The 25517-nt window shown below is 40.1% G+C and overlaps 1 protein-coding gene across 5 annotated transcripts in view; it reads left to right on the plus strand.

The window, feature by feature from the left end:
- Window positions 1–12144: 12144 nt before the first annotated feature.
- The window catches only part of SNAP91 (synaptosome associated protein 91), a 157165-nt gene continuing 143792 nt past the window's right edge, over window positions 12145–25517 (plus strand). For all 5 annotated transcript variants that reach the window (XM_057527741.1, XM_057527739.1, XM_057527740.1 and 2 more), the window contains exons 1-2: window positions 12145–12372; window positions 13259–13418. In XM_057527741.1, the coding sequence (XP_057383724.1) occupies window positions 13289–13418 (130 nt within the window). In that variant the 5' untranslated portion in view covers window positions 12145–12372; window positions 13259–13288. The remainder of the gene's footprint in view (window positions 12373–13258; window positions 13419–25517) is intronic.

Consider the following 25517-nt stretch of genomic DNA (forward strand, 5'->3'; position numbering starts at 1 on the left):
CTAGTGCTATGGCAAACAGAAGGGAAAAGGTGGCCAAGTGTGCAGTGACTCTTAAATTTCCTGCCAGAAGTGACATATCCTATAGCTACTCAGTTCACGAGCCAGAGAAGGTCCCATGGCCACACCCAACTTCAGAAGGGCAGGGAAGTGTATCCCTACCACATGCCTAGAACCCAGGGGCTGGGGGAGAGTGAAATGTTTGGAGGAGAGCACTAATGGTGACACTTTCTAGTCTATAATCATTATCGAAGAAGACTCATTGCCAGTTATATGCGGATCCATGAGAAGAATAGACCCTAAAAGGGTTGCCTATAGACGTTAATGGTCTTTCAGTCTCGACCATTTGGTTTAATAGTATATTTAGTTCATTCAGGGAAAGAATACTTTTCATTATTATTTGTCCACTGTGTAATCTGGGTACACTCTTTATCCCTAGCCCAACAACAGGAATACCACCTCATTTCAAGCTTGCTTTGTTCACTCAACAAATATTGACCATCTACCACATGCCAGGCACTGGGGATATAGGAATGAACAAGGCAGACATCAGACAACATCCCTATCATATGGCTTAAGGTCTATCTGGAAAAATAGAAATGAAACAAATAATTACACAAACAATTATTTACTTATTGTTGCAATAAGAACTGGGAAGGCAAATATAATGTGCAATGAAAATCTAAGAACGGGGGACAGTTCGGAGGGTGAGGGGCATCAGCTGGTTGGAAAGTGGGTCAGGTAAAAGTCCAGTCCAGGGAATGGTTACAGGCAGAGAGAAATGCTTGTAGGAAAGCCATTGGTATTCGAGAGGGAACTGAAATAAATCCAGCATGGCTGGGGCATAGGAAGCAATAGAAAGAGGCAGGGGCTGGACTTGAGACAGGAATGAGATCACAGAGGTTGTCATAGAACAAATTAAGGAGATGGCACATTACACTAAAAGCAGTAGGAAATGACTGAAGTTTTAGGCAGGGGAATGACGTCACCCACATACAGACATATGAGGGCTGCTCAATAGGAAATTTACAAGAGGAATTAATGTGTTGGACACCATAGTGGCTCATTCATCTTCTTCAAGTCTTTTTTTTTTTTTTTTTTTTTGGCCACGCCACACTGGATCTTAGTTCCCCCACCAGGGGTCAAACCCGCACCCCCTGTATTGGAAGCGCGGAGTCCTAACCACTGGACCGCCAGGGAAGTCCCATCTTCCTCAAGTCTTTACTTATATGTCCCTCCTCCATGAACCCGCCACCTTTGACCACCCTTTCTAAGATTACAGCACCATCTTCCCACATTAGCCTCCAGATACCACTTGCTCTTCTCTTTTTCCATTGCACTTGTCCCTTTCTAACATTTCGATAATTTACTTATTTATTAGTTTATTTTCTGTCTTCTCTTCTAGAATGTAAGCTCCACTGGGGCAAGGATTTTTTTTCCTAGAAAGTGCCTGCCACATGGATTCTCAACAGATATTTGTTGAGTTAATGGCATATCACATTATTATTTAGAGCTATATTGTAAGATGGCATATCTACCAGTGTCTATGCTTCAATATACTTTGTTTAAAATAACTGTTTCCTAGCTAAGCAAAGCATGGATGGTGATTTGATTCTTAAAAATGAAAATTGCTGCTGCAGCAGAAATGCATCATCTCCTTACTCAAGTGTATGGAAAAATGTTTTTAGTTGATCAAATATCAAAACACTGAGCAAATTTTAGGAAGAAAAGATTATGAAACATGGTCAGGAATCATGAGTCACTGTGACAGCTTAGCTATTTTACAATGTTGCTACATATAACAATCAAAATATTCTGCTGTGCTGACTAAATTATAGTATTTTCACAACACAGGAGTGATTAACCCTTAAACCTACTTTTGAAACACTATTGTAGCCTTACTTGAAGGTGCTTTAAGGACTAATGTGCAGTTGGCAAATTATAGCTTGTGGCAATGTCTAGAATTCCTTGGAGAAAAGCCATTTGAGTTGAAAAAGGGCTGGGAATTCTCCCTTTAATTTCCCTGTGTATCTGACCTCATATAATCGAGGGATCTGAAGAGTTTCCAAGCTTATTTCACCAATAAAATTTTCCAGGAAAAATCATTTCCATTGTCAATGTCATTACTACCTATGATTTCCCATTCATTCATTTATTAAACTCATTTAATGAACATCTATTACATTTTTGGCACCATGGTAGATATTGGTCCATTCATTTATTAGCTCACTCATCAAATATTTATCTGTATTGAGGAGGGACACAGATTTTAAGAGGTAAAATGGGACAATTGTATAGTCAGGAAATTATTTGTAAAAAAAAAATGAGAAGGCTTAGGTAAATAGAGGAAGATATATTTAACTTTTATTTAAAAAAACACATTCAGTTAGCTCCAGCTTTAAAAGTTGTTTTAAAAGATTATAATTGGAAATCTTCTTTGCATTAAACATATATAGATATGTTAAACCAAATATAAACACCAAAAATAATTACATTACTTCATTTATATGTCTAGCACTATAAAGAAATATGATTGCATATTATTGTCTACTTTCTAAACCACTTGAAGACAGCTTTCACATGAAACTATAGTGCAAGATAATAAGACTAAAACAAGGCAGAGTTCTCACTGAGCTTGGTTTCTTGCCTCTGCACCCATTTTTGGAAATGGGGTTCTTTTATTCATCCTTGCAGAATGAGTGTTATTCCAAGTCTGAACCAGTGGGTAGTATTAAAGAATGACTTTTAATCCCTGCTCTAGAATTTCTCTTTCCAGCACTCCTGCCCCTGCCCTTGACCTGCTAACTGGGTTCTGCTTCCTCATAACACACTTGCCTGGATAACTAGGTATTGCCTGCTTGGTCCTAGGCTCACCAAGGTTAATGAACACTGAGCATTTTCTGGCATGTTGAATGTTACCCTAATATGTGCAATTTGGTCATAGACACCTGCACCTCAAACACTAGAGATGAGCTGAGATTCAAATCCTTTTTTTTCATCCTTCTGTACCTAGATCAGCCTGAATAAAGCATCCAAATATATGCTTTCAACAACAATTAAAGCAATCTATTCTACATAAACTTGCTCATAGTTAACAAAAATGGACATAGCTTGTGCCAGAATATTCTTTCACACATGTAAGAAAATCATTCATTCCACTAGCCCAAGATATCCCTCAAGATTATGAAGGTGGGTTGTGTTATTTTATTTCTCAAATAATTCTGCTATTTGCTATTCTTGAAGTTTCCATGTAGGAAGGAATTTCCCGGCCATGGAATGAGCACATCTCTACTGACCTGATCTCAGCCAAGCCTCTGAGAGGTATCCCTACCACAATTAAGACCTTCCATCTACTCTGTGGAGTCAGAGGTCACAGGGCAGAGTTTGAAAACAGACACTTTGGTTTCCTGAATCAAGGAGGCCAAGATGAAGCTGGCAAAGTTTAGAATCAGTGAGTTATCAAGCTGCAGAGGTATGGGTCTAACTTTCCAGATGACAGTAACACTTAAACCTATCATAAATGTCATCCAGCCTTTGAGATGGTCACTAGGGAGAACAAAGGGGCAACAGAGACTCTGCAGCAATGAGTTCCTTGGACAGACCCCTGACATTAAATGATTCTGCTACACGCAGCCATATGAAATGAAGCAGATGGGGCTGAGGACTTGGAAATGGCTTCACCATTGCCAGCTGAAGCTCAGACAACTGCAACTAGAGAAAGCACCAGATATGTTTTAAGGGCTTATTATGCCTAGTAAGTGGCAAGGCTGTGGTCTATGAGGGGATTATAGCCCGTGAAAGATGATGAACTTAAGTGAATATAATCACCATTAAGGGTTTATAAGCAAGAGATTGTGTATCTGAGGCAGGTCTCAAACAGAAGCAGCCACACAAACCATGACTATAGCTGGAAATTCATCAACAATATTTATATACATAGTTCAGAAAGGGCTATGGGTCCCTAATAAGGACTGATTGGTAATGACAATCAATAGTATCTCCAAATGCAAAGGACAGAAACAAGCAATAAACCACACAGCTGCCAAATAATGTCCCTCACTGGACAGCGCCAGGCTAAGGGCCAAAGCCCTCAACAAAACTTCAAAGACCAAACAATAGTATGTGTTACCTGAAAGAAATGTATATCTTCAAAATTTTGTTGCTGACTAATGAGAAATATTTTGATGTCCCTAGGAAACAAAGCTACATAAATACTAAGTTTATTGACTTATTTATTTGTTTCCTATTTTATTGCCTATGCCCATGAAATGGAAGCTTTAGGGTTTTCTTGTATGTCAATGTTCACTCTTTCTTATCAGCAACATCCTGAGTGAACTTGACAGGGGCTATAGAATAAAGTCAGTAACAATGGAAACAAATTGGCTGTCTCTCCACATCTAGTAGACATAAAAGATGCACCACTGACACTGATTCAGGTGTCATTAAATCAAATGCACATCTCTGGTGATACCCATCTAGAAGCATCTGAAACAGAGACATAGCAAGCCTCCAAGTCCACGAGTGATGAACGATGATGCCGGAGAATTTCAAGTTTTGTTCTTATGAATACATCTAAAATCATTCACAATAATAGAATTAATCCAGTTTTAAGTTGAATAAGACAAAAATTTAAGGTTAAGACATACACTGATCAAGTCAATAATGGCCATAAATTTGGGGAAGCACAACAATCAACTCATTCTTTTTTTATTAATTTTTATTGGAGTACAGTTGATTTACAATGTTGTGTTAGTTTCAGGTATACAGAAAGTGAATCCATTATACATATACATATATCCAAAGAGCTGTCACTCTGACATTTTTTTTACCTGTCTTCCTCCTTAAAAGCAAAAATGTGATCCTCCATTGAGAAGTTGGTTCTCCAAACTAACATTTTTTTAAAAAGGAAATTATATATCTTGTTTCATTATACTTGTATTTGGAGTTTAATTTGGGAACTTTCTAACATGAGGCTAACATAAGTATTTGAATAAACTATAAATGTAGAGACTTCTAATTTTCTAAACCTCTCATGACAGTCCTCTGTCCTATGTAATGACACCCACATGACTGAAGCATAAGCCCCTGGACAAAGGAAAGCACCTGAGGCAAGTAGAAACAAAATTCAATATTGTTAAATGCATTATGTGCTAGAAAGAGTAAGGCCTTACTTGTTCCAGCCAAAATTAGTTTAAACAGTAACACAGCAGTCATTCTCATCTGCTTATACTGAACATCAAATAGCCTAAACCTACCATTTCTCTTTAATGTTCTCTTTACTGGAGAAACAGAAGTGGATGACTGATATAATTATAGTTGATAATTATATAATTATAATTATAGCTGATCTATGTAATTACTTTTGCATGAAAACTATTGAAACTGACCGGCAATGTGTGCATGTTCCAGTTACACAATTTGAGGGAGGGTCAGAACCTTGGGTCTTTTCCTAGTGCACTGCTGTGTTCCTGCATCTGGACAAAGACAAATGCACAGCCTTCTATAATACCCAATATCAAAGACAGCCTGAGTCACTCACCCTAAGCAGCTCAGAATATAAACTGTAGACAAATACAGACAACAACTGAAAATACAGAAGGTAAAATAACGAGAAGAAAACTTAAAGAAATACACAGTGGGAGGTGAGGCCCACTGGCTCAGCCCTCACATGCTTTTAAGTTAGAAGTTTATTTAGGGAACTTCCATCTCCAGACAAACTTTTCTGCTTAATCCTCTCCTTTTTCAAAGAAAAACCTTCTCACCCCCAAGAATTCCCTTGAAATCATCTCTTTAGATTGGAAAAAAATAGAAAAAAATTGCTGTTCAGAACAGCATTACTGTACAATGACTGTATATGCAAGTGTTTTCTTCTCTAGTTTACTGAGAATAATAGAAGCTCAGTTCAACCTATGATGATATTTGAAATAATCTGGTTTCATGTCTCAGGAACTAGGTAAATTCTTATTTTCTCACTTTAGAAATGATACTAGTTGAATAATGTATTTATCAGAGAACTGTATAAATTTGAATTTTAGTTCCAAATTAATAAAATAAAATAATAAAAATATAATGTAACATGACCATATATTAATCCATGAACAATTCCATTACTCCATGAACAATTCTGAGTACTATTACTCAGAATCCATTACTCCATGAACTATTTTGAGTACTATTAATCACATTTATTGGGCTTTTAATGTGCGTCATACACTGTGCTATGGGCTTTATATGCCATTGCCTCATTTGGTGGTAATAACAATTTTTTGAGGTGGATGTTATGATCATACCCATTTAACAGATGAGGAAACTAAGCCTTAAAGACTACAGAATTTGCCCAGTCATACAGCGAATAAGGGCCAATGCAAGGAATTCAAACCAATACTATAACCTAGGATATTAGCTGCTACACTTCCCAGCCCATAAATTTCTAAAAAGAACTTTGCTGACTAAAAAGCTAATTAATATTATGACATGAGAGTCTATTGTAATACTATCCTATCTTTATCAGAAGCAATGAGTACAGTGGAAAGAACACTGGATTGGAAGTTGGACGTGCGGGGTTTAGGATTTGTTATGCCATTATCTCACTGTGTGATAGAGGGAAAGTCACTTAAACTCTCAAGTCTTAAATGTCCTTATTTGTAAAAATAAGAGACTAACAGAGGATTTGGGAAAGATTTGCCGATCATGTACAACTCGATCTGGGGTCTTGAAGGATGAGTAGGAGTTTACCTAGTATGTGAGAGAGACTATTCCAACAAGAGGAAATGGTGTACTGTGCTATTTTAATTTATGCTCAAGCAATTTTTTGCTAATTTTGGGGGTACTTCTCCATGAGACCTAAGTGAATCACTTAACCTCATACTTTGAAAGCATAGGTTTCTCTCTATAGGTTCTTCACAAGGGTTTACTTCTGTGTGTCGCTGTGGTAGTTGGTCCCCAAATGAACCTTACAGTAACAGTCTCTTCCCCTTGAATCTGGGCTGTCTGTGTCACTTGCTTTTGATCAATAGAATACTAGAGAACTGATGCTGCATGACCTTGGAGTCAGGTCACAAGAAAACTTATAGCTTCCACCTAAGTTTCTTGGAGCACTCACTTTGGGATGTTCCCTCTTGGAAGCCAGCCAGCATGTAAGAAATGTGACTACCCTGGACCACTTTCCCATGAGGAGCCCAAGCCACATAAAGATAACTTGTGTTGGTGCTCTGGTAGAAACCTCAGATGAGTTCTCAGTGAGCGGCCAGTGTCAAGTGCCAGGCATGAGAGTGAATAAGCCATCTTGGACAGCCCAGCGGGGACTTCCGATGACCACAGCCCTGGCTGTCATCTGATTGCAACCACATGAAAGACTTCAAAGGAGAACTACCCAGCAGAGCCCTGTTAATTTACAGAACTGTGAAAGAGAATAAGAAATTGCTTTTTTAAGCCAAAGATTGTTGTCCACCAATAAGTAACCGGAACAGCCACATGAGACTTAAAACAGGGAAGCAAAATGAAAACACCATATTTAAATTTTTCTAATTGTTATCATGCATTAAAATGTACATGTTCCTTCAAATATGCTTATTGTCATGGAATTCATTCCTAGACTGATTATGAAGCAGAACCAACTTAATAAATATGTTTGTCCTGTCTTGGAATATACTGTCTCTTCATTTACTTTCATTCTTAAATAAGTTGAATGGTTTCATGGATGAAATGTTATATTTCCTGAGATGATCTAGTTGTTTGAATCTCAATCTTACTGATATTTCATGCAACCTACTGTTTTCTTGCTATGTTAGAATGCTCATCAGTTTCATGGTCTCTTTCATTTGCCATCTTATAAAAGAGAAGTGGGACTTCCCTGGCGGCACAGTTGTTAAGAATCTGCCTGCCAATGCAGGGGACACGGGTTCGAGCCCTGGTCTGGGAAGGTCTCACATGCCGTGGAGCGACTAAGGCCATGCGCCACAACTACTGAGCCTGCACTCTAGAGCCTGCGAGCCACAACTACTGAGCCTGAGTGCCACAACTACTGAAGCCCGTGCACCTAGAGCACATGCTCCGCAACAAGAGAAGCCACCTCAATGAGAAGCCCACGCACCACAATGAAGTCCCAATGCAGCCAAAGATTAATTAATTAATTAAAAAAATCATTTAAAAGAGAAGCAATCTTTTCATCTCTGTACAGTGCAAGTGCATTCAGGATATCAAAATTTGCTTTTTGTTGTCGGTTGCTTTTGAGTTTGGACAGACATGTCACATTTGTATGCGGAGGTGGATATATTCCAATATAGTTATATTTGCACCTCATGTGTTTTTTTCTGCTTTGTCAGAAAAGCATCCCTGGAATAAAATCACTCTACAGTTCTACCTGAAGAACGACATTAAGGTTTTAGAGAAAAATGCAAATTCCACTTATACCTCAGGTCGTTGCCTGAGGCAATCAGATTGTCCTTAGCTTTAGTTCTGTTTCTTGTACTCACTGTATCTTACTCTTGTGTCTTAAAGACATTTGCCCTCACATGTTGGTGTAAATTGTCGATCTACATGTAATTATTGTTGGTTTGTTTTTTCTTCATTAAATCTGATACTCAGAAGAAAATATGTATTAAATCAGAGATACAGAAAAGAATGTATATGGTGACATATATGTAGATTGGCTCAGAAAAAAATAAGTGCAATGTATTTTTTAAAAACATGTTTTGGATATCTATGTATTTAACTTCTTTTCTGACCACTGAGAGAGATCAAAAACCCTTTCCATTTTTAAAAATATTGAATGTCGATACTTATTCTTGCTTCAGATTTGTTGAATATTATTTATTATGTCTTTGAGCTTTCAGAGGGAATATATTGACAAGGAATCCTTTTTCTTTCTCTCAATGTATTTCTTTTGGTCAATTTTCTTTCCTTCAACTTTCATGGTTGAAATTTCTAAGTTTTTCTGGAGATAAGAACATGGCATTTCTTAATCTTTGCCACTGGAAATATGCTACTATTTTCAAAGCTTAGGAAGATTTTCTTTCAAAACAACCAATTACATTTCAAAAGTTGGTTTTACCCTTGACATGATTCACTAATTTAGATATGATACTACCATTGTAGGGAGATTTTCAAACATTTTTCTGCTACCACCCATGACAGAAGGATGTTCATGTGTGGGATACTCTCCCATGTATAGTAACAGAGACACGATTAGCATACTGAAGACAGACTATGGCTTTCCATACTTCCCATGCCACATGTACATAATTTACTGTATGTAATATCACACTATTATAGGATTACAATGAATCCACTCCAATTTATTTTTGAAAAGTATATGACTCACAGATTGTATTATTTTAACCATTATTGGAATCATGTTACTTGCTCAAAATCTCTTAACTAATAGCAATGTATATGACCCAACATCACTTTTGGACTATGGGAGAACCAGTATTCTACACTATTTCCTTATTTCATGACAATTGTCTAATTTATTGGCATAATGTTCACAACAATCTCTTATCCTTTTAGCATCCATAAGACCTATCCTCTCTTTCATTACTATCATTGAAAATTTGTGCTATCTCTCTTTTTCCTTTCTGGCTGGGGAGCTTATCTGTTTTACTGATCATTTCAAATAAACAGTTTTTGGTTTCATTGAATTCCTCTATTATTTGTCTATTTTCACTTTCATTGATTTTTACTTTTATCTTTATTATTTCTTTCTTTCTGCTCATGCTGAGTTTCATTTCTTCTTTTTCTCGTTTCTTAGTTGTTTTTCATTCTTTAAAGTATCTTAATGCTATAAATTTCCCTCTAATTTCTGTTTTACCTGCATCCCACAAGTTTTGATATGTAGCATTTTTATTATCATTTAATTCAAAGTAATTTCTAAATTTCCTATGGGAAAGTTAGACCCATGGGTTATTTAGAATGTGTTGTTTAATTACCAAACATGTAGGGATTTCCAGATATCTATTTGTTATTAACTTTTAGTTAAATTCCACAGTAGTAAGAGAATGCAGTTTGCATAATAGTAATCCTTTTAAATTTATGAAACTAGCTTTATGGTCCAGAATGTGGTCTATCCTGATAACTATTCCATGTGCACTTGAAAAGAATGTATTCCACTGTCATTGGGTGGAGTCCTTTAAAATTGCCAATTAGGTCAAATTGATTGATATGGTTATTTCAAGTCATCTGTAATCTTTCTGTCCACCTGTGCTATCAATAGAAGAGTGTTGAAATCCTGAAGTATAATTGTGGATTTGCCTATTTCTCCTTTCATTGCTATTAGTTTCTGCTTCAGCCCATTTTGAAACTCTTCTCCTCAATATATATACAGGTAGGATTCTTACATATGCTTGAGGAATTTTTATCTTTATGAAATGTGCCTCTTTAACACTCCTAATATTCCTTATTGTGTAGTCTGTTCTGTCTGATAATATTGCCACTCCAGCTCTTTTTATCAGATTTATTGAGGTTTAATTTACATACAATAAATTCACCAATTTTAAGTGTACAATTTGATAAGTTTTGAGAAATATATGCAGTTGTGTAACTATCATCGCAATCATGATATCCAACTTTTCCATCACTCCAGAAAAGTTACCTTCTGCCTCTTTGCAGTCAATCTCTTCCCCCATCCCTGGCAGCTGACATGCTTTGTTTCTATAGTTTTGCCTTTTTTAGAATGTTATATAAAGAGAATCACAGCTATAAATAGCATTTGAGGTGGGGCTTCTTTGATGTAGCATAATACATTTGAGATTCATCTATGTTGTTAGTTCCTTCCTCGTTATTACTTAGTAATATTCCATTTTGTTTATCCATTTACCGCTAGAATAACACTCTTCCAGTTCGGAGCCACTATATAAATCTATTACAAAATGGGAGGACAAGGTTTTGAATGGAAGTGTGTTTTTATATATTTCTTTTGTTTAAATATCTAGGTGTGGTATTGCTAGATATGGTAAGACTAGCATTTGAATCCTGACAAAGATAGTCTTGGGCTGCCTTTCTTTAGCTGTCAAGCTTCCGATTAATGCTAGAATCAGTCCCAACAGTTACAAAATCATGATTCTTACTCAACACCGTACCAGGTGAAAGAGAGTACACAATAAAACCTCGGTATCTATAGGTGGACATTTTAAAGCCTCCAGGCCTAATAGAGGCCACCTGTAGCCAGGAAACACGGCAAGAAAATTCACAAATGAAGTTCTCATCTTGATTGTACCGTGAGAATTTAAAAGTTTTTTTAGGTTAAGGTAAATAACAGTCTTTGAAAATGTCAACACGTGAAACTTTTAGCATAGCCAAATCCCTGTTTAGAAATCCATGTATACAATTCAAATACACTTAAGACATTCAAACACTCTATTTAATTGGCAAAAATTACTTAGGGGTACAAAGAGTTTTCCTTGCACACCTAAATGATTACTGTGCGTATGATCTGGGACTCGATTGATGGTTTTGTCAATTACTCGTCCTTGTGGTAGACTTCAGTATGCGTTTCAGACCAAAGTGGCTAGAATTAACTGCCCACCCCAGATCCCAACTAAAAGAGAGACAAGTAGAGGAGCTCCAAGGAGTTGAGGACCCACAGGTAAAGGGCGCGGTTGGCCAGCAGAATCTGACATTTTAAATCGCCCTGCCCATCAGGGCCTCTGCTGCCTTTGACGGGCGGGCGAGTCGGAGGTAGGGGAGAGCTGGCTGGGCTTTGCCAGGCAGCGCGGGACGACGCCCCAGCCGCGGCCTTCACGGCGCTGAACTCCAGGAGCCCACTTGCCCATCTGCGCCAACGCCCCCGGCGCCCCCGGCGCAGCCCGCAGTCGGCCGGCAGGTGTGCGTGGTGCGCGCGCACGCAGTGCGTGCTGGGTGCGGGTCCCGCGAGCCGAGAGGCAGCTGAGCGCCTGGCGGAGGGTGGCTGGCTGGGTGAGTGTCGCCCTCCTCGCCTCCCCGCCTCCTTCTCTCCTCGCGCCTGCCGGGGATGCTCGCGCGCGGCGCCCCCTTGCCTGTAGGCTCGCGGCCCCGGGGGGCGGCGTGTGTGAGTAGCTGGGAGGGGGCCGCGAGGCGCTGCGTGGAGAGCTCGCCCGGGTTTGTCCGCCGCCGTCACCTGACTCGTCGGAGCAGCCACAGCTGAGGTGGGGGCGGGGATGGGGACGCAGCGCGGAGGGCTGGAGAGGCACGGCGGCGGGCGGGTGCGGCTGGCTCCCGGGGCCACGGGCGGCGGGCGCAGGGACCGCGGAGCTGAGGGCGGGGGCCGGGCCAGGGCCGGAGGCGGCGCGCCGCGGACACCGGGTCCGCTCGCGGCCGCTCACACCCACCCGACGCGACTTCCCTCGGCTGCCCGGGCTCCGCTCATCCTGCGGCGGGCGGCGCCGCTCCCGGGGCGGGGTGAGTACCGCCGCCCAGGCTCGGCCCCCTCCCCGTGCTTGGGCCGCGCGGGGATCCGGAGAGGATAATCCTAGGGCGCGGAGAAGGGCAGCGGCCGGGTGACAGCTCCGCGGCGCGCTCGAGGGCGGGCGGGGGGCTGGGCTGTCAGCCCGTCTCTGCTCCGCTGTCAGGAAGGGCGAGGCGCTGCGAGACGCCGGCGCCTCCGCGGAGCCCTGGGGCGGCCCCTGCGGCGGGGATTTGGGGGCGAAGGGAGGGGGTCCGGGCGGAGGGCCTCGGCGGGGCTTTGGAGACCGCGGTGAGGAAGGAAGGGGAGGCGGGCGCGTAATATGGCGCAACGCTAGGATAATCTCTGCCGCGACCGAGGGAGGACGAGCCAGTTGCTGCAGCAGCGCGAGGAGGAGGAGGGAGGCGGCCAGGGCTTGGGTATACGATCCATTCTCCGAAGCCTGCGGGCTGCTAGGAGGAGACGCTGCGGCTGGGAGGCGAGAGGTGGGCACACGGCGGGCGCGGCGCCCAGGGCATAACCCCGACGCACGCGGGAGCTGGTCTGGCACCCGAGACAGCTTGCAGGGGAAGTGCTGCTGGACGGGGGGGGGGGGGGGGGGCGCGGAAGGGTGAGGCGGGCAGCATCCGGGGGGAGGGGAGTGGGGGGGGGTCGGTCGGGGACATTGTCACGATGCTGGCACCGGACTCGCGCTAGTCTCGCTCAAGATCTCCTAGACCGCGTCGTTCGAGCGGGGCTTAGCGCGGTGCTGGCTCCGGGGAGGTGGTACCGGGGCGGGGACGGAGAAGAGAGCCGCCATGCGGCTGGAGGAGGCAAGGCCTGGGTGCTCAGAGGGTCGGGTCTGCGGCTTAAAGCAGGACCATCTCCCCCTTTTTCCCGCAGAAGAGGAGGCGGTAGACGCGGCCGGAGAAGATGTCGGGCCAGACGCTCACGGATCGGATCGCCGCCGCTCAGTACAGCGTGACAGGCTCCGCTGTAGCCAGAGCGGTGTGCAAAGCCACCACTCATGAAGTGATGGGCCCCAAGAAGAAGCACCTGGACTGTAAGCATCTCTTTATATAAGTGGGACATGCGCACGGCCGAGGCGCGGTGGATACGAGCGGCGCGGCCTGGGCTCTCGGTCGGTAATACTGCAGCCTTCCGACCTACCAGCGGGGCTGCCCCTGAACTCGAAATCGCCCACCGTGGAGGTGTCGCCTTGGGTCGGCCCTGAAACCTTGTCTTTGAGCCATTTTTTTCTCCTGTTGACCTCCAAGGTTTTGCTGGAGAAAAAGAAAAAAAAAATTATATATATATATATAGATTAAAATTTGATACCGAGAAATTGTAAATTCAGGGTTAGGCGTTTTTCACCTCTTTTTTTCCCCCCCTTTCTCCACCCCCCCTTTTCCAGTCCACGTTAGAGGAAATCAGGGGTTACACAGTCGTAATAACAGTAACCGCAAAAATGGATTCATGGAAGGTCAAATTTATCACCCTATTAAAAGAGTGTCATCTTTTTCGGTGCTGCTGCTGAGATTTGGTGCTTGAGTGTGTGTTGTATGTCACCACACCAAACTGAAATAAATTCCAGCTCTTGAATGAGGAAATTGCACATCATAGATAATGGAGATTTCATTTTACCCATCCTGGCACACTTCTTTGTCCCATTCTCAGGAGCTGCTGGGCAGAATGGCCATGCAATGGACACAAAATGGATGTGCTTTCCCAGCCTTAGAGATGGTGCAATTTTAGATGAAAACATTCAACTTATAATTTTTTTTAAAGTATTGGTTTTTTTGATGGGAAAAGGCTTTAATCTAGTTTGGAATCTATATATTTCTGAAGTAAATATTTCATTTGATTAACATAGTAAATGTTTAGTTATTGAAGGGCAAATGGGGACATTTAGAAAAAGGCTTTCACCTGCTTTGAGTAGTGAGGTTCCTTATAAGTAAGGCTACATCAGAATATGTTCTGTAGTTGCTGTTCAGTCTTTTGGGACCTGTTTAGGATCTGTCCTGCTGTGGTGTTCGTTTGTAAAGGTCAGTGCTGGCATGAAAGACACAGGCAGGTCTAGCCATACCCATTTCCCACCTGGCTTCCTTTGCCCATTTTCTGGTTTTCTTATGCTTGAGGCCTTCCCCAGTGTCTGCCTTGTGCAGCTGAGAAAATGGCCCCACTGTTAGAATTGACTCTGGTCCTGTTACCTGTGTAAGCAAAGCTTGATGAAGCTTACAGCTGGATATTGTAAGGGTTCTCCAGCCTTGCGAACCTGTTGTCTCATAAAATTGAATAACTTTGCTACTAGAAGCTTGCCTGAGGGGGAAACACCATTACTCTTTTCCTGAGGGAATTTTCAACAAAATGTGTTGATTATGGTATCGTGTGTTATACATGCGGTACAGGGTGAGAGAGGTGGCCACGGCCCCTAACAGATGTGGAAATTATAAATTCATGACCAGCTCGTTTTGCGGCAGCGTGCTGAATCATTTAGCCATCTTTGATCAGTTTCCCCAACTCTGGAAGGATGATTCATGTTTTAAAGGTAGGTGTAGGTGTAGCAAATCCTCATAATAAAAAAGCTATAGGTTATGGATTTGCTCAATGGTTTGAAAATGATAGATCAATATATTGATACATTTCAGAGAACACTTACAGGTTTGAGCATTTCATTAAACATGATTCAGATAAAGACTGACTTTTCCATATCTAGATAGTCACCTTAATCTTTAGATCTTGAAAAGTCTTTTATAAACTTTCCAGGCGGGAGGTTTTTCAGTAGCTCCAGCATATGTTAGTGAGTGAAGTGATTCTGAAGATGTGGAACATAGGGGGAAGATTCCTTATTTAAGGAAAGCAGCGGAAGTAGGAACTGGTATTGAGTTAAGAACACGGATAATCATAAGAGCTAAACATTTATTGAGCAGTTACTATATGCTGGGCACTGAGCTTTACATTATTAATTTATCATCACTTAAAAGGTTCGGGGAAGGTAATTAACTTTCATACCTTTTAACCCCTGCACTTAACTGCCATCTGTGGTTTATTTAGTAATATTCTCTAATAGAGAGGGGGGAAAAAGGGAACCAAATGAGCCTGAATGGTCTAATCTTCAGAATACCCATCCTGTTTGCATGGCTTTATGTGAAATTGAGCATCACAGCCCCGCACACTGACTGTAATTTCTATGATATGCGTGCAAAAATGTTAATTCTGTCATTTAAAAAATGAGCAAAAGCCAGGCACTGAGGAGTATTGGTCTTTCTTTTTAACATTTTACTTTTCCAATAAGACATAAAATAAATTATCTTCACTTAAAGCCAACCTTAGGGTAGAATTTGGAAAGATAGGTATCAAGTTACTGATATGTCCTATTTTAAGAAAACATGATATGGAAAGTCTGAACATATAAATAATGTTGTATGTATATGTACTGCAAGAGGGGATCTTTGCACAGAATTCTTTGTAATGTTCCTTTAAGTAACAGTAGACTACCTTAGTAATTTATTCACAGGTGTTCCAGTAACACACCAGTTTTAAAAGTGAGTTAAACCAGTTATTAAAACATGCAAACATATAACTAAGTTTCACTATAGGCACTGAAATAATCTTACGTTTATTTAGTTTTGAAAATATTAAATACTAGTTAGGAGGAAAAGAGTGCAAAATGTAGAGTTGGGGATTTGAAACCAAAAAAGTTTTGTTTTTTTTTAAATTTCTCTTGTAAGTTTATTTTCAATATTCATAACGAAGAGCTTCCTGTTGTTTAGCTGGTATATAGGTCTTTTTTTTTAACATCTTTATTGGAGTATAATTACTTTACAATGGTGTGTTAGTTTCTGCTGTATAACAAAGTGAATCAGCTGTACATATACGTATATCCCCATTTCTTCTCCCTCTTGCGTCTCCCTCCCACCCTCCCTATCCCACCCCCCTAGGTGGTCACAAAGCACCGAGCTGATCTCCCTGTGCTATGCTGCTCCTTCCCACTAGCTATCTATTTTACATTTGGTAGTGTATATATGTCAGTGCTACTCTCTCACTTCGTCCCAGCTTACCCTTCCCCCTCCCTGTGTCCTCAAGTCCATTCTCTACATCTGCGTCTTTATTCCTGTCCTGCCCCTAGGTTCATCAGAACCATTTTTTTTTAGATTCCATATATATGTGTTAGCATATGGTATTTCTTTTTCTCTTTCTGACTTACTTCACTCTGTATGACAGACTCTAGGTCCATCCACCTCACTACAAATAACTCAATTTCATTTCTTTTTATGGCTGAGTAATATTCCATTGTATATATGTGCCACATCTTCTTCATCCATTCATCTGTCGATGGACATAGGTTGCTTCCATGTCCTGGCTATTGTAAACAGTGCTGCAATGAACATTGTGGTACATGTCTCTTTTTGAACTATGGTTTTCTCAGGGTATATGCCCAGTAGTGGGATTGCTGGGTCATATGGTAGTTCTATTTTTAGTTTTTTAAGGAACCTCCATACTGTTCTCCATAGTGGCTGTATCAGTTTACATTCCCACCAACAGTGCAAGAGGGTTCCCTTTTCTCCACACCCTCTCCAGCGTTTATTGTTTGTAGATTTTTTGATGATGGCCATTCTGACTGGTGTGAGGTGATACCTCATTGTGGTTTTCATTTGCATTTCTCTAATGATTAGTGATGTTGAGCATCATTTCATGTGTTTGTTGGCAATCTGTATGTCTTCTTTGGAGAAATGTCTCTGTAGGTCTTCTGCCCATTTTTGGATTGGGTGGTTTGTTTTTTTGATATTGAGCTGCATGAGCTGATTGTATATTTTGGAGATTAATCCTTTGTCAGTTGCTTCGTTTGCAAATATTTTCTCCCATTCTGAGGGTTGTCTTTTCATCTTGTTTATGGTTTCCTTTGCTGTGCAAATGAAACCAAAAAAGTTTTAATTAGTTTGATATGTATATAACTTTGTAGTTTGGAGTTCAGATTAGAAGGTTGTAAGAATAGAGTTTATGTATGGCTCTGTGATTTTCTTTTTTTAAAGACACTGGGTTAATTGAATGGGCTCAGAATCTTTATGAAATGTGTACTTAATATTATTTAAAGTACTGGTTTAGAAGATAATTTTTTTCTCTTTGGGTTGATAGGCCACAAAAATTATTGTTAACTATGGTCATTTATAAAATGATGCTTAATGATATATGATTTATACATTTGAAGAAATGATTTGTCAACATCTGGAGGCAGAATTACATGTAGTAAGAAGGTAGAGAGAAAAGCAAACTCTAGACGTATATTCTCATATATTTTGTCCTTCTTTTCACTCATAGTATGTTTCTTGGAGGAAAAAAATGTATTCAGAAAAGCTTGACCATAATCAGCAGTTATAGATGAAATTTAAGGGCTATGATTAACCTTAATAATTTAAATAAGGATTATATATTTTAAGGTACTTTTGGATTATGTAAAACTTTTATTCTATACTATAATAAGATTGCCCTTTGTACATGAAAATTAAACACCTAACCAATGTTAGTTTAACATTAGTTTTTCTGGATCCATCTGTACATCCTCACTTCTTTCCCTTTAACATTGTGTACCTATTTTATAGCACATGAAACATCCAGACTTGTCAAGCATTCACCTTCTTGATTGCGTTACATTACAAAATGTAAACTGTTTTACATTTCCATTGCTTTTCCTTTTCTGTTTTGTAGTTGATGGCCTAAGGGATAGCCCAAGTCAAATAATAAAGTAACAGGATCCAGTAGGACACCCAGTGCTTTCCCAAGTGCTGCGTCAAGGTTAAAGAACAACAACAAAATAGAGTTGGCCCAGAGTAACACCTGCAGGGAGAATTTGGGAAGTTTTACAGCCCTTGTATAAGATTCATTTTGGTTAATTGCTCTTATGAACAGTTTCTGTGTATGCTATACTTTTAAAATACCCTATTTAAGATTGTCAAAATTCCAAACTTAGACGTTACTATCAACATCAAACCAAACCTTATGAAAAGCCAAATTGCTTATCAGTAATCCTACTTTTTTCCATTCTAAACCTCTTGTGAGTTTTTAATAATGAGCTTACCCTACATAATAAGCAAGTAATTCAAGTTCTGAATCTTATGTTTGAGAGATATTGGCATTTTATAAATGATTCTTTTCCTCCCAAATTAAGAAAAAATAAGATTGTATTTCTTTTTTTTAAAATCAGACTATCTTTATTGGATACCTTTTTTTTATATATATACATTTATTTATTTATTTATTTTTGGCTGCGTTGGGTCTTCATTGCTGCTCGCGGGCTTTCTCTAGTTGCAGCAAGTGGGGGCTACTCTTTGTTGCGGTGCGCGGGCTTCTCATTGCGGTGGCTTCTCTTGTTGCAGAGCACGGGCTCTAGGCATGCCGGGCTTCAGTAGTTGTGGCACGTGAGCTTCAGTAGTTGTGGTTTGCGGACTTTAGGCGCGCAGGCTCAGTAGTTGTGGCGCACCGGCTTAGTTACTCCGCGGCATGTGGGATCTTCCCGGACCAGGGCTCGAAACCATGTCCCCTGCATTGGCAGGCAGATTCTTAACCACTGCGCCACCAGGGAAGTCCAAGACTGTATTTCTTATAAGAACGTCTGGTAAAGGGAATGGGAGATACAAGACTATGTTTTGATTCGAGACAAATATTGGCAAATGACCACAAAATTCCTACTGCTTTTACTTTATTTATAAACTATCTGCTAATAAGAAATTTTGTGAGTAAACATAGAATGAAAATTTAAACCTAAAAATTTATTTGCTTTACATAAGCTTCTTTAGGATACAGTATATAAAATATATTCAGTTTATAGAAGTGCTATTTGCACACTGATTCAGTTGATACCATATCTATCTTTGTGATAACTTATAGATCTTTCTGTAATGCTAGTATCAAAAATGTAAGCTTAGTTTATTGAGTAAAATTAAGTCAGAACAGTGTATAAAAGTTTACTGAACACTCGGGTAGCTTTCAATATGAGAAGCGTACTAACCTGCTGTAAATATATTTTACTTTGATTCCAGTTCTCATTTAACCATTTGTTATTGTCTAAAGAAACCCTCTAATTTTCTATACCGAGGCATACTCTGTTCCTCCTCCTTGATTTCACCGGAAGCCTCAGCCCGTGTGGAGATGGTTTAGAACAGTCTGTGTTATTTTTTAGGTAGTCAAGAAGAGATGAGGGAAATAGACTTCTGAAAAACATTCAAGCTGAGTATCCTTTATACCTTAAATCTGAAGGGGTCCAATCTGTGTGGTCCTGTGACATTCTCAGGTGATGTTCAGCGTCCCAGGAGGGGAGAAAAGAGATCTTGTGATGTTTAGGGGTTAGCAGGATTAGGAAAAGAAGAGTGGCAAAGAGTCTTAGGTATATCTTTGGGTCACTTTAGATTTTTTTTTCCCATTTGAGATCAATGTGGTTAGCGGGTACTTTCTTAGAAGCAGTATAAAATTGGTAACTCAAATCAATTTTTTTAGAAGTTACTCTAGTGATTTAAAAGATTGTACACATGGAAAAAGATGTAAAACTATGTACGTAGTAGGTGAATTCATATCTTAATTGCAATATTAGCTTGATGCATTTTAGATTAAAATCTAGATTTTTCGTACATTGCCATATTAGTTTTAACATTTAACAAATGGCTCCTAAAGTCTTACTTGAAATTTAATCTGTACAGTTAGTTGCCATGGATCTTTCCCTTAGTTTTTCACAAGTAAATATCCCTTAAATATCTTACCTCTTCTCTTCAAATTGATTGATCCTGGGATAGGGTGTTCTTTGAAGCTTATCTTGGTTTCAGTAACTTGGTAAAGAAGGTCAGAAGTGGCATATAACCCTGTTCCCTGAGGGCCGAGGATGCTTGAGTTGTATTTTAGGTGACTCAACTCCTGAGCCAGCAACTCCTGAGAGAACCTTCAGTATAATCTTAGTGCAGTTAAAAAATTTGAAAAGCCATATTTCTTGCCATTAAAAATATTTATTCTTCAGTTTCACTTTGTAAAATTCCTTTCTCTTTACAGAGGAATATATTGTTTGCTTGTAAGGGACATGTTGACTCTCTGTTTTTTCTTAGGTGTTTATGTAACATGGAAGTTTATCTTTTGTTCCTCACAAAGGGGAGAATAGTTGAATGGCATACTCATTGTCAATTGCATGGTGACCTGTAAGTGCAAAATGATGGTGTCTTCCTTGGAGCAGTTGGGTGAAAGCACAAACCAGAGGGAGAATTGTACCCTGAAGCCCACAGCCCTTCTCTAGCTGTTTTCCTGCTCTCTCTTCATTTGTCCCAAGTGTGTGAGGATCCCCCTGTCCGCCTCCCTGCCCTCCCATGTGTACATAAGGTTTCTCTATTATGCATCTTTGAGAAGGGTCTAGTGTCTTCTGAAAGGTTTTGTGATGTACCTTTCCTGGCTGCCCAGGAGAGAGAAGCTAGATCTTTGCTTTCTGTGGTTTTGCTTTGTGGCCCGATTATTTGATTATTCTCCTAGGGTTAGCACTTTTATTTTAAGATATAACTCTCCTCCTTTCTGCATCAGTTATTCTCTCTGTCATCCGTATCTTTAACCTCTCTCTCTAGCTCTCTTATGAAATTTTCGAGTATCTCCATTGAAAACAAACAAACAAAACCTCCTACACACAGCTCTCCTTGGACTCTATGACCTCTTCTAGCAACCAACCTGTCATCCTTTGCTTTTCTTTCACAGCCATGCTTCTTGAAAGAGACACGCACGATTCCAAAGAAAACAAGCACAGCTCTAGCTTACTTTGGATATTCTGTGCCTTTGGCTTAATTCATGCATGAAATATTAGAAGCTTTGTGAGGTGCCAGGTATTGCCCACCCAGTTGCCCAGGCCACTGACCTGAGGGTTTTCCCTCCTCTCTCAAATTCAGTGAGTGATCAGTTCTTTTAAAGCTCTCTGACCTCTCCTTCTTTAGCTGTCTTCTGCCTGGTTTTGATCAGTAATAAGCCTTATCTGTAAAATGATTAGTAATAGTACCTACCTCATATTTGTTGAGGAGTAAGAGAGAGAGTACATGTAAGAGACCCAGCCCAGAGCTTGACACACACACCTGCAATGAACATCAGTTATTACTACCACTACTGTAGTTAACCATTATTAGTACAATTGCTGTTGTTGCCACGACTAGTACCATTACTGCTACTCCCACCACTATAACAACTGATGCATGATCCTTACTAATTTGCCCTTACTGTGCTTGTTTTTCGTCTCCTTTCAATTGCTTCAGGTTTTACTTTAATTCTAACTTTCCCCTTCTTTAGTTTGGAAGCTATATATACTATTTCAGTTCTTTTAGTGATTGCCCTTCAAAATTTAGTGTGCATTCTTAAAGTCTCACGTCGATCAGTATCTCTTTTTTTTCCTACCAAAGACAAGAAATTTAGAAACTTTTTTTTTTTTTGCCATGAAGCGTGTTTTATTGTCATTAATCATACAAACAATTTTCTATAATATCCCAGAGCAAACCAGAGAATTTGGCAGTCCTATTAGAGGATCCCCTCAGAGACCCACAGGCCGGTGGCATCGGCACAGAGTGCCCAGGTTCCCAGTGCAGCTTGTTGCTCGTGCCCATCTTGCAGGTGGCTCTTCCTCCACATCATGACTAGGGTCTCCAAGATGATGGAGGCGGAGAATCCTCCAGGTTCTTAGGAAATCTCACTTCGCTTGCAGGGTGTTCTTCTCCTGCATCTCTGTCTTCTTCAGCTTGGCCTTATCAAAGCTCACGATTTCTCTCTTGTCCAGCTTGTCTGCCATTTTCTTAAAACAATCTTAGAAGTTCCACTCCAAGCCTGCGGTCCCGGTGCTCCCACTCGCGTCACGGCAACAAGAGACGAAACTTAGACATTTTGAATTCCAGTCACCCACTTTTTACTTATATGGTATTATTGTCCAGGGTTTTAGTCTGCCATTGTTTTAACCCCCAAAGCCAGACATTATTACTTCATACAGGCAGTGTTTATTTAGCTGAATCCACCTTTCCTTCTTTGCTCACCATTCCTTGATTATGCCTAGGATTTCCTTGAACTATATCTTTTTGAAGCTCTTTCAGTGAGGCTGTTTAGTAGTAAACTCTGTTTTTGTCCAAAAAAAAAATCTTTATTTTACCCACATTGCTGAAGGATAGTTTATCTGGATATACAATTTTAGATTGAGTTATTTTCTCTTTAAAGATGATGTTTGGCTTCCATTGTTGCTCTTAAGAAGTCATCTATTAGACTACCAGCCTTTAGGTAATCTCTGTTTTTGTGGTTGCTTTTAAAATCTTGTGTCTTCTCTATCTATACTGTATGTGTGTTTAGACATAATTTTCTTTTTTATTTACCCTATTTGGAGCTTTATGGGTTTCCAGAATTTGAGAATTCATGTCTCTCATTAGTTCTGGAAAATTCTCCATCTTTGATTGTTGCCTACACCCGTTCTCTTCCTTCTCTCCCTCAAACATGATTATATATATGCTGGACCTTCTCATTATACCCTTATATCTATAAATATACCTTTCATAGTTTCTAACACTTTCTTTACCGTTTGGCATGCTTTGTTTTTCAGATATATTCCAGTTCATTAATTCTTTCTTTAGCTGTGTCTTGTCTGCTTTTACTCATTCTTAGTTTCTAATTTTATTCATTTATATTTTTCACTTTTGGAGTTTTTCAAAATTTCCCTGTTTAGGGATAACATATATTTCTTTTTTTTTTTTTTTTTTTTTTAAAGGTGACCAATGAGGTTTTTTTTTTATTTAAATTTTTCCTTATGAACACATGGGTTTATTCTTTTTTTTTAATTTATTTATTTAATTAATTAATTTATTTATTTTTGGCTGTGCTGGGTCTTCGGTTCGTGCGAGGGCTCTCTCTAGTTGCGGCAAGTGGGGGCCACTCTTCATCGCGGTGCGGGGACCGCTCTTCATCGCGGTGCGCGGGCCTTTCACTATCGCGGCCCCTCCCGCTGCGGGGCACAGGCTCCAGACGCGCAGGCTCAGCAATTGTGGCTCACGGGCCCAGCTGCTCCGTGGCATGTGGGATCTTCCCAGACCAGGGCTCGAACCCGTGTCCCCTGCACTAGCAGGCAGATTCTCAACCACTGCGCCACCAGGGAAGCCCAACATATATTTCTTGCTCACAGTTTTGAGTTTCTCTTTTATTTCTTTACCATTTTGAACACAACTCTTTTTATATTCTGTATCTCATAGATCTATTACATGAAGCTCTGTTTCTGCTGTTGTTTTTGCCTAACCCTCAGTCATCGTTTATTTCCTTGTGTGTTTTATAATTTTGGACTGTGAGTTCACGTTGGCTAGGACTTCATCTTTGGGAATCCTGGAAAGCCTAGGATCACCTAGAGAGGATTTGTGTTTGCTTCTGCAAGGTCCCACAAGTGCTACCATCCTGGGAGCACCTTAAGTTGATTTGTGCTCTTGGAGCTTCCCATCTAGTGCAAGACCAGGTCCATAATCCTTATCCATAATTTGAAAATCCAGAAAGCTCAGAAGAATGAAATTCTTTTTGTAAATCATCTGGTGGCAAAACTTGATCAGATACAGCTGTTGTACTACCTACCATGAAGGTTCATATATTGAGCTACAGAAATGTTGTCATATTATGGTGTGTTGTCCATATTATACTAGGTTACTTAGTATATGGTATATGTACCACATTACTTTTGTAAAATCTGGGAAATCCTAAATTCTGAAACATGTATCGCTCTAAGGGTCTTGGTTGGAGGAATGTGAGTCTGTAATATAAATTTGAATCACAGACTCGGGCAAGGGGAAAAGCTATGTTTACAAAATGCCCCAGAGATTTTTTTCCCCCTGACATCTACCAAGAACCTAGGTTGAGTGAATTGTTTCCCTCTGGTCTTCCTTTGCTTGAAGGTGTTCTTTGTTGGTTTTTTTCCTCCTAATTTTAGTAAGGGAGTAACTCTTTGAGGATCCCAGCTCTATAAGGAGGTCTTAGTTCCAATCAGCCATCTTGCTTAGTCCCAACGATCTTGTCTTCTATTCCCCACAGGGTTGTTAAAATCTAAGCCTCTGGCTGCTCAGACTAACACATGGCCTCAGGGCAGACTTCTCTTAAGTATCAGTTTACCTTGTGGTTTTCTGCATCTTCTTTCATTTCTGGCCCTGGGGATTGTTTTTATTTCCTCATGAGTACAGCCAAATGGGTAGAAGATGCCTGTAATGTTTATCTAAATTATCAGGTGGTTTTTTTTCCTTGAGAGTCCACCTATATGCTAGAAATGGATCCAGCCTGTTTTTCCCATCCTCTGTCCTCCCACTCCTTTTACACACCCCCTTTACACACATTCCAGAGCAGCTCTGACATTCATCAGCTTCACGATACTGTGCATTATTGTGGGGCCTTTGTACACGCTGCTTCTATGTTTTAATATATATTTTAAAATCTCATGTCTGAAACCTTGCTTCACTCACTCCTTTTCAGTAGGTCGATGGTACCCAGTGCTTCTGTCCCTGTCATCTCACTCATGGAGCTGTGCTGGGTTTGGTGGCTTCCTCTGACCTGCAGTTTTGTGAGGCTGCCTCATCTCTAACACCAAACATAGCATGGTAGCAGGTTTAGGTAAACATTTGCTGAGTGGTTTTTTATTACACCTTTCCTAAATTTTAGGCCCTTTTTTTTTTCTTACTATTTAAAGATTTTACTATTTTATTTAAAGATTTTACTTTTGCTTACTAATCTTTCAGAAGGGCATGGACTTAAGTTGGATCCATTGTCTCTCAAGTTTATGAAAACAATAGAAGTATGATATTGAAGGAAAACAAACAAAAGAAACATTAAATTGCTTAATGTACATAGTTAATGTGCATTTCCTGACCGTCTCTTGACACTTGCATTCTTTTGACATGACAAAAATTTAATTTGGGGAAAATTATAGCCTTGATATGCAAAGTTTTTTGGTTGTGGATTTAAAGCATATGTACTTCTCTTGGTGCATATCACAAATGATTAGATAGGAGATGACTGGGTATTAATATCAGAGAAAATTCTTCACCAGCATCTTGTGTGTGCAGATGCATTTGCTTTGGTTTTTTTTGAGCTAGATACAGTTGGGTAGCATTGTTCTTCAATAGCCCTTTTATAATTTATAACTGCCTACATTATGAAT

The sequence above is a fragment of the Balaenoptera acutorostrata genome, chromosome 14 (assembly GCF_949987535.1).
Source record: "Balaenoptera acutorostrata chromosome 14, mBalAcu1.1, whole genome shotgun sequence".
NCBI classification, from domain to species: Eukaryota; Metazoa; Chordata; class Mammalia; order Artiodactyla; family Balaenopteridae; genus Balaenoptera; species Balaenoptera acutorostrata.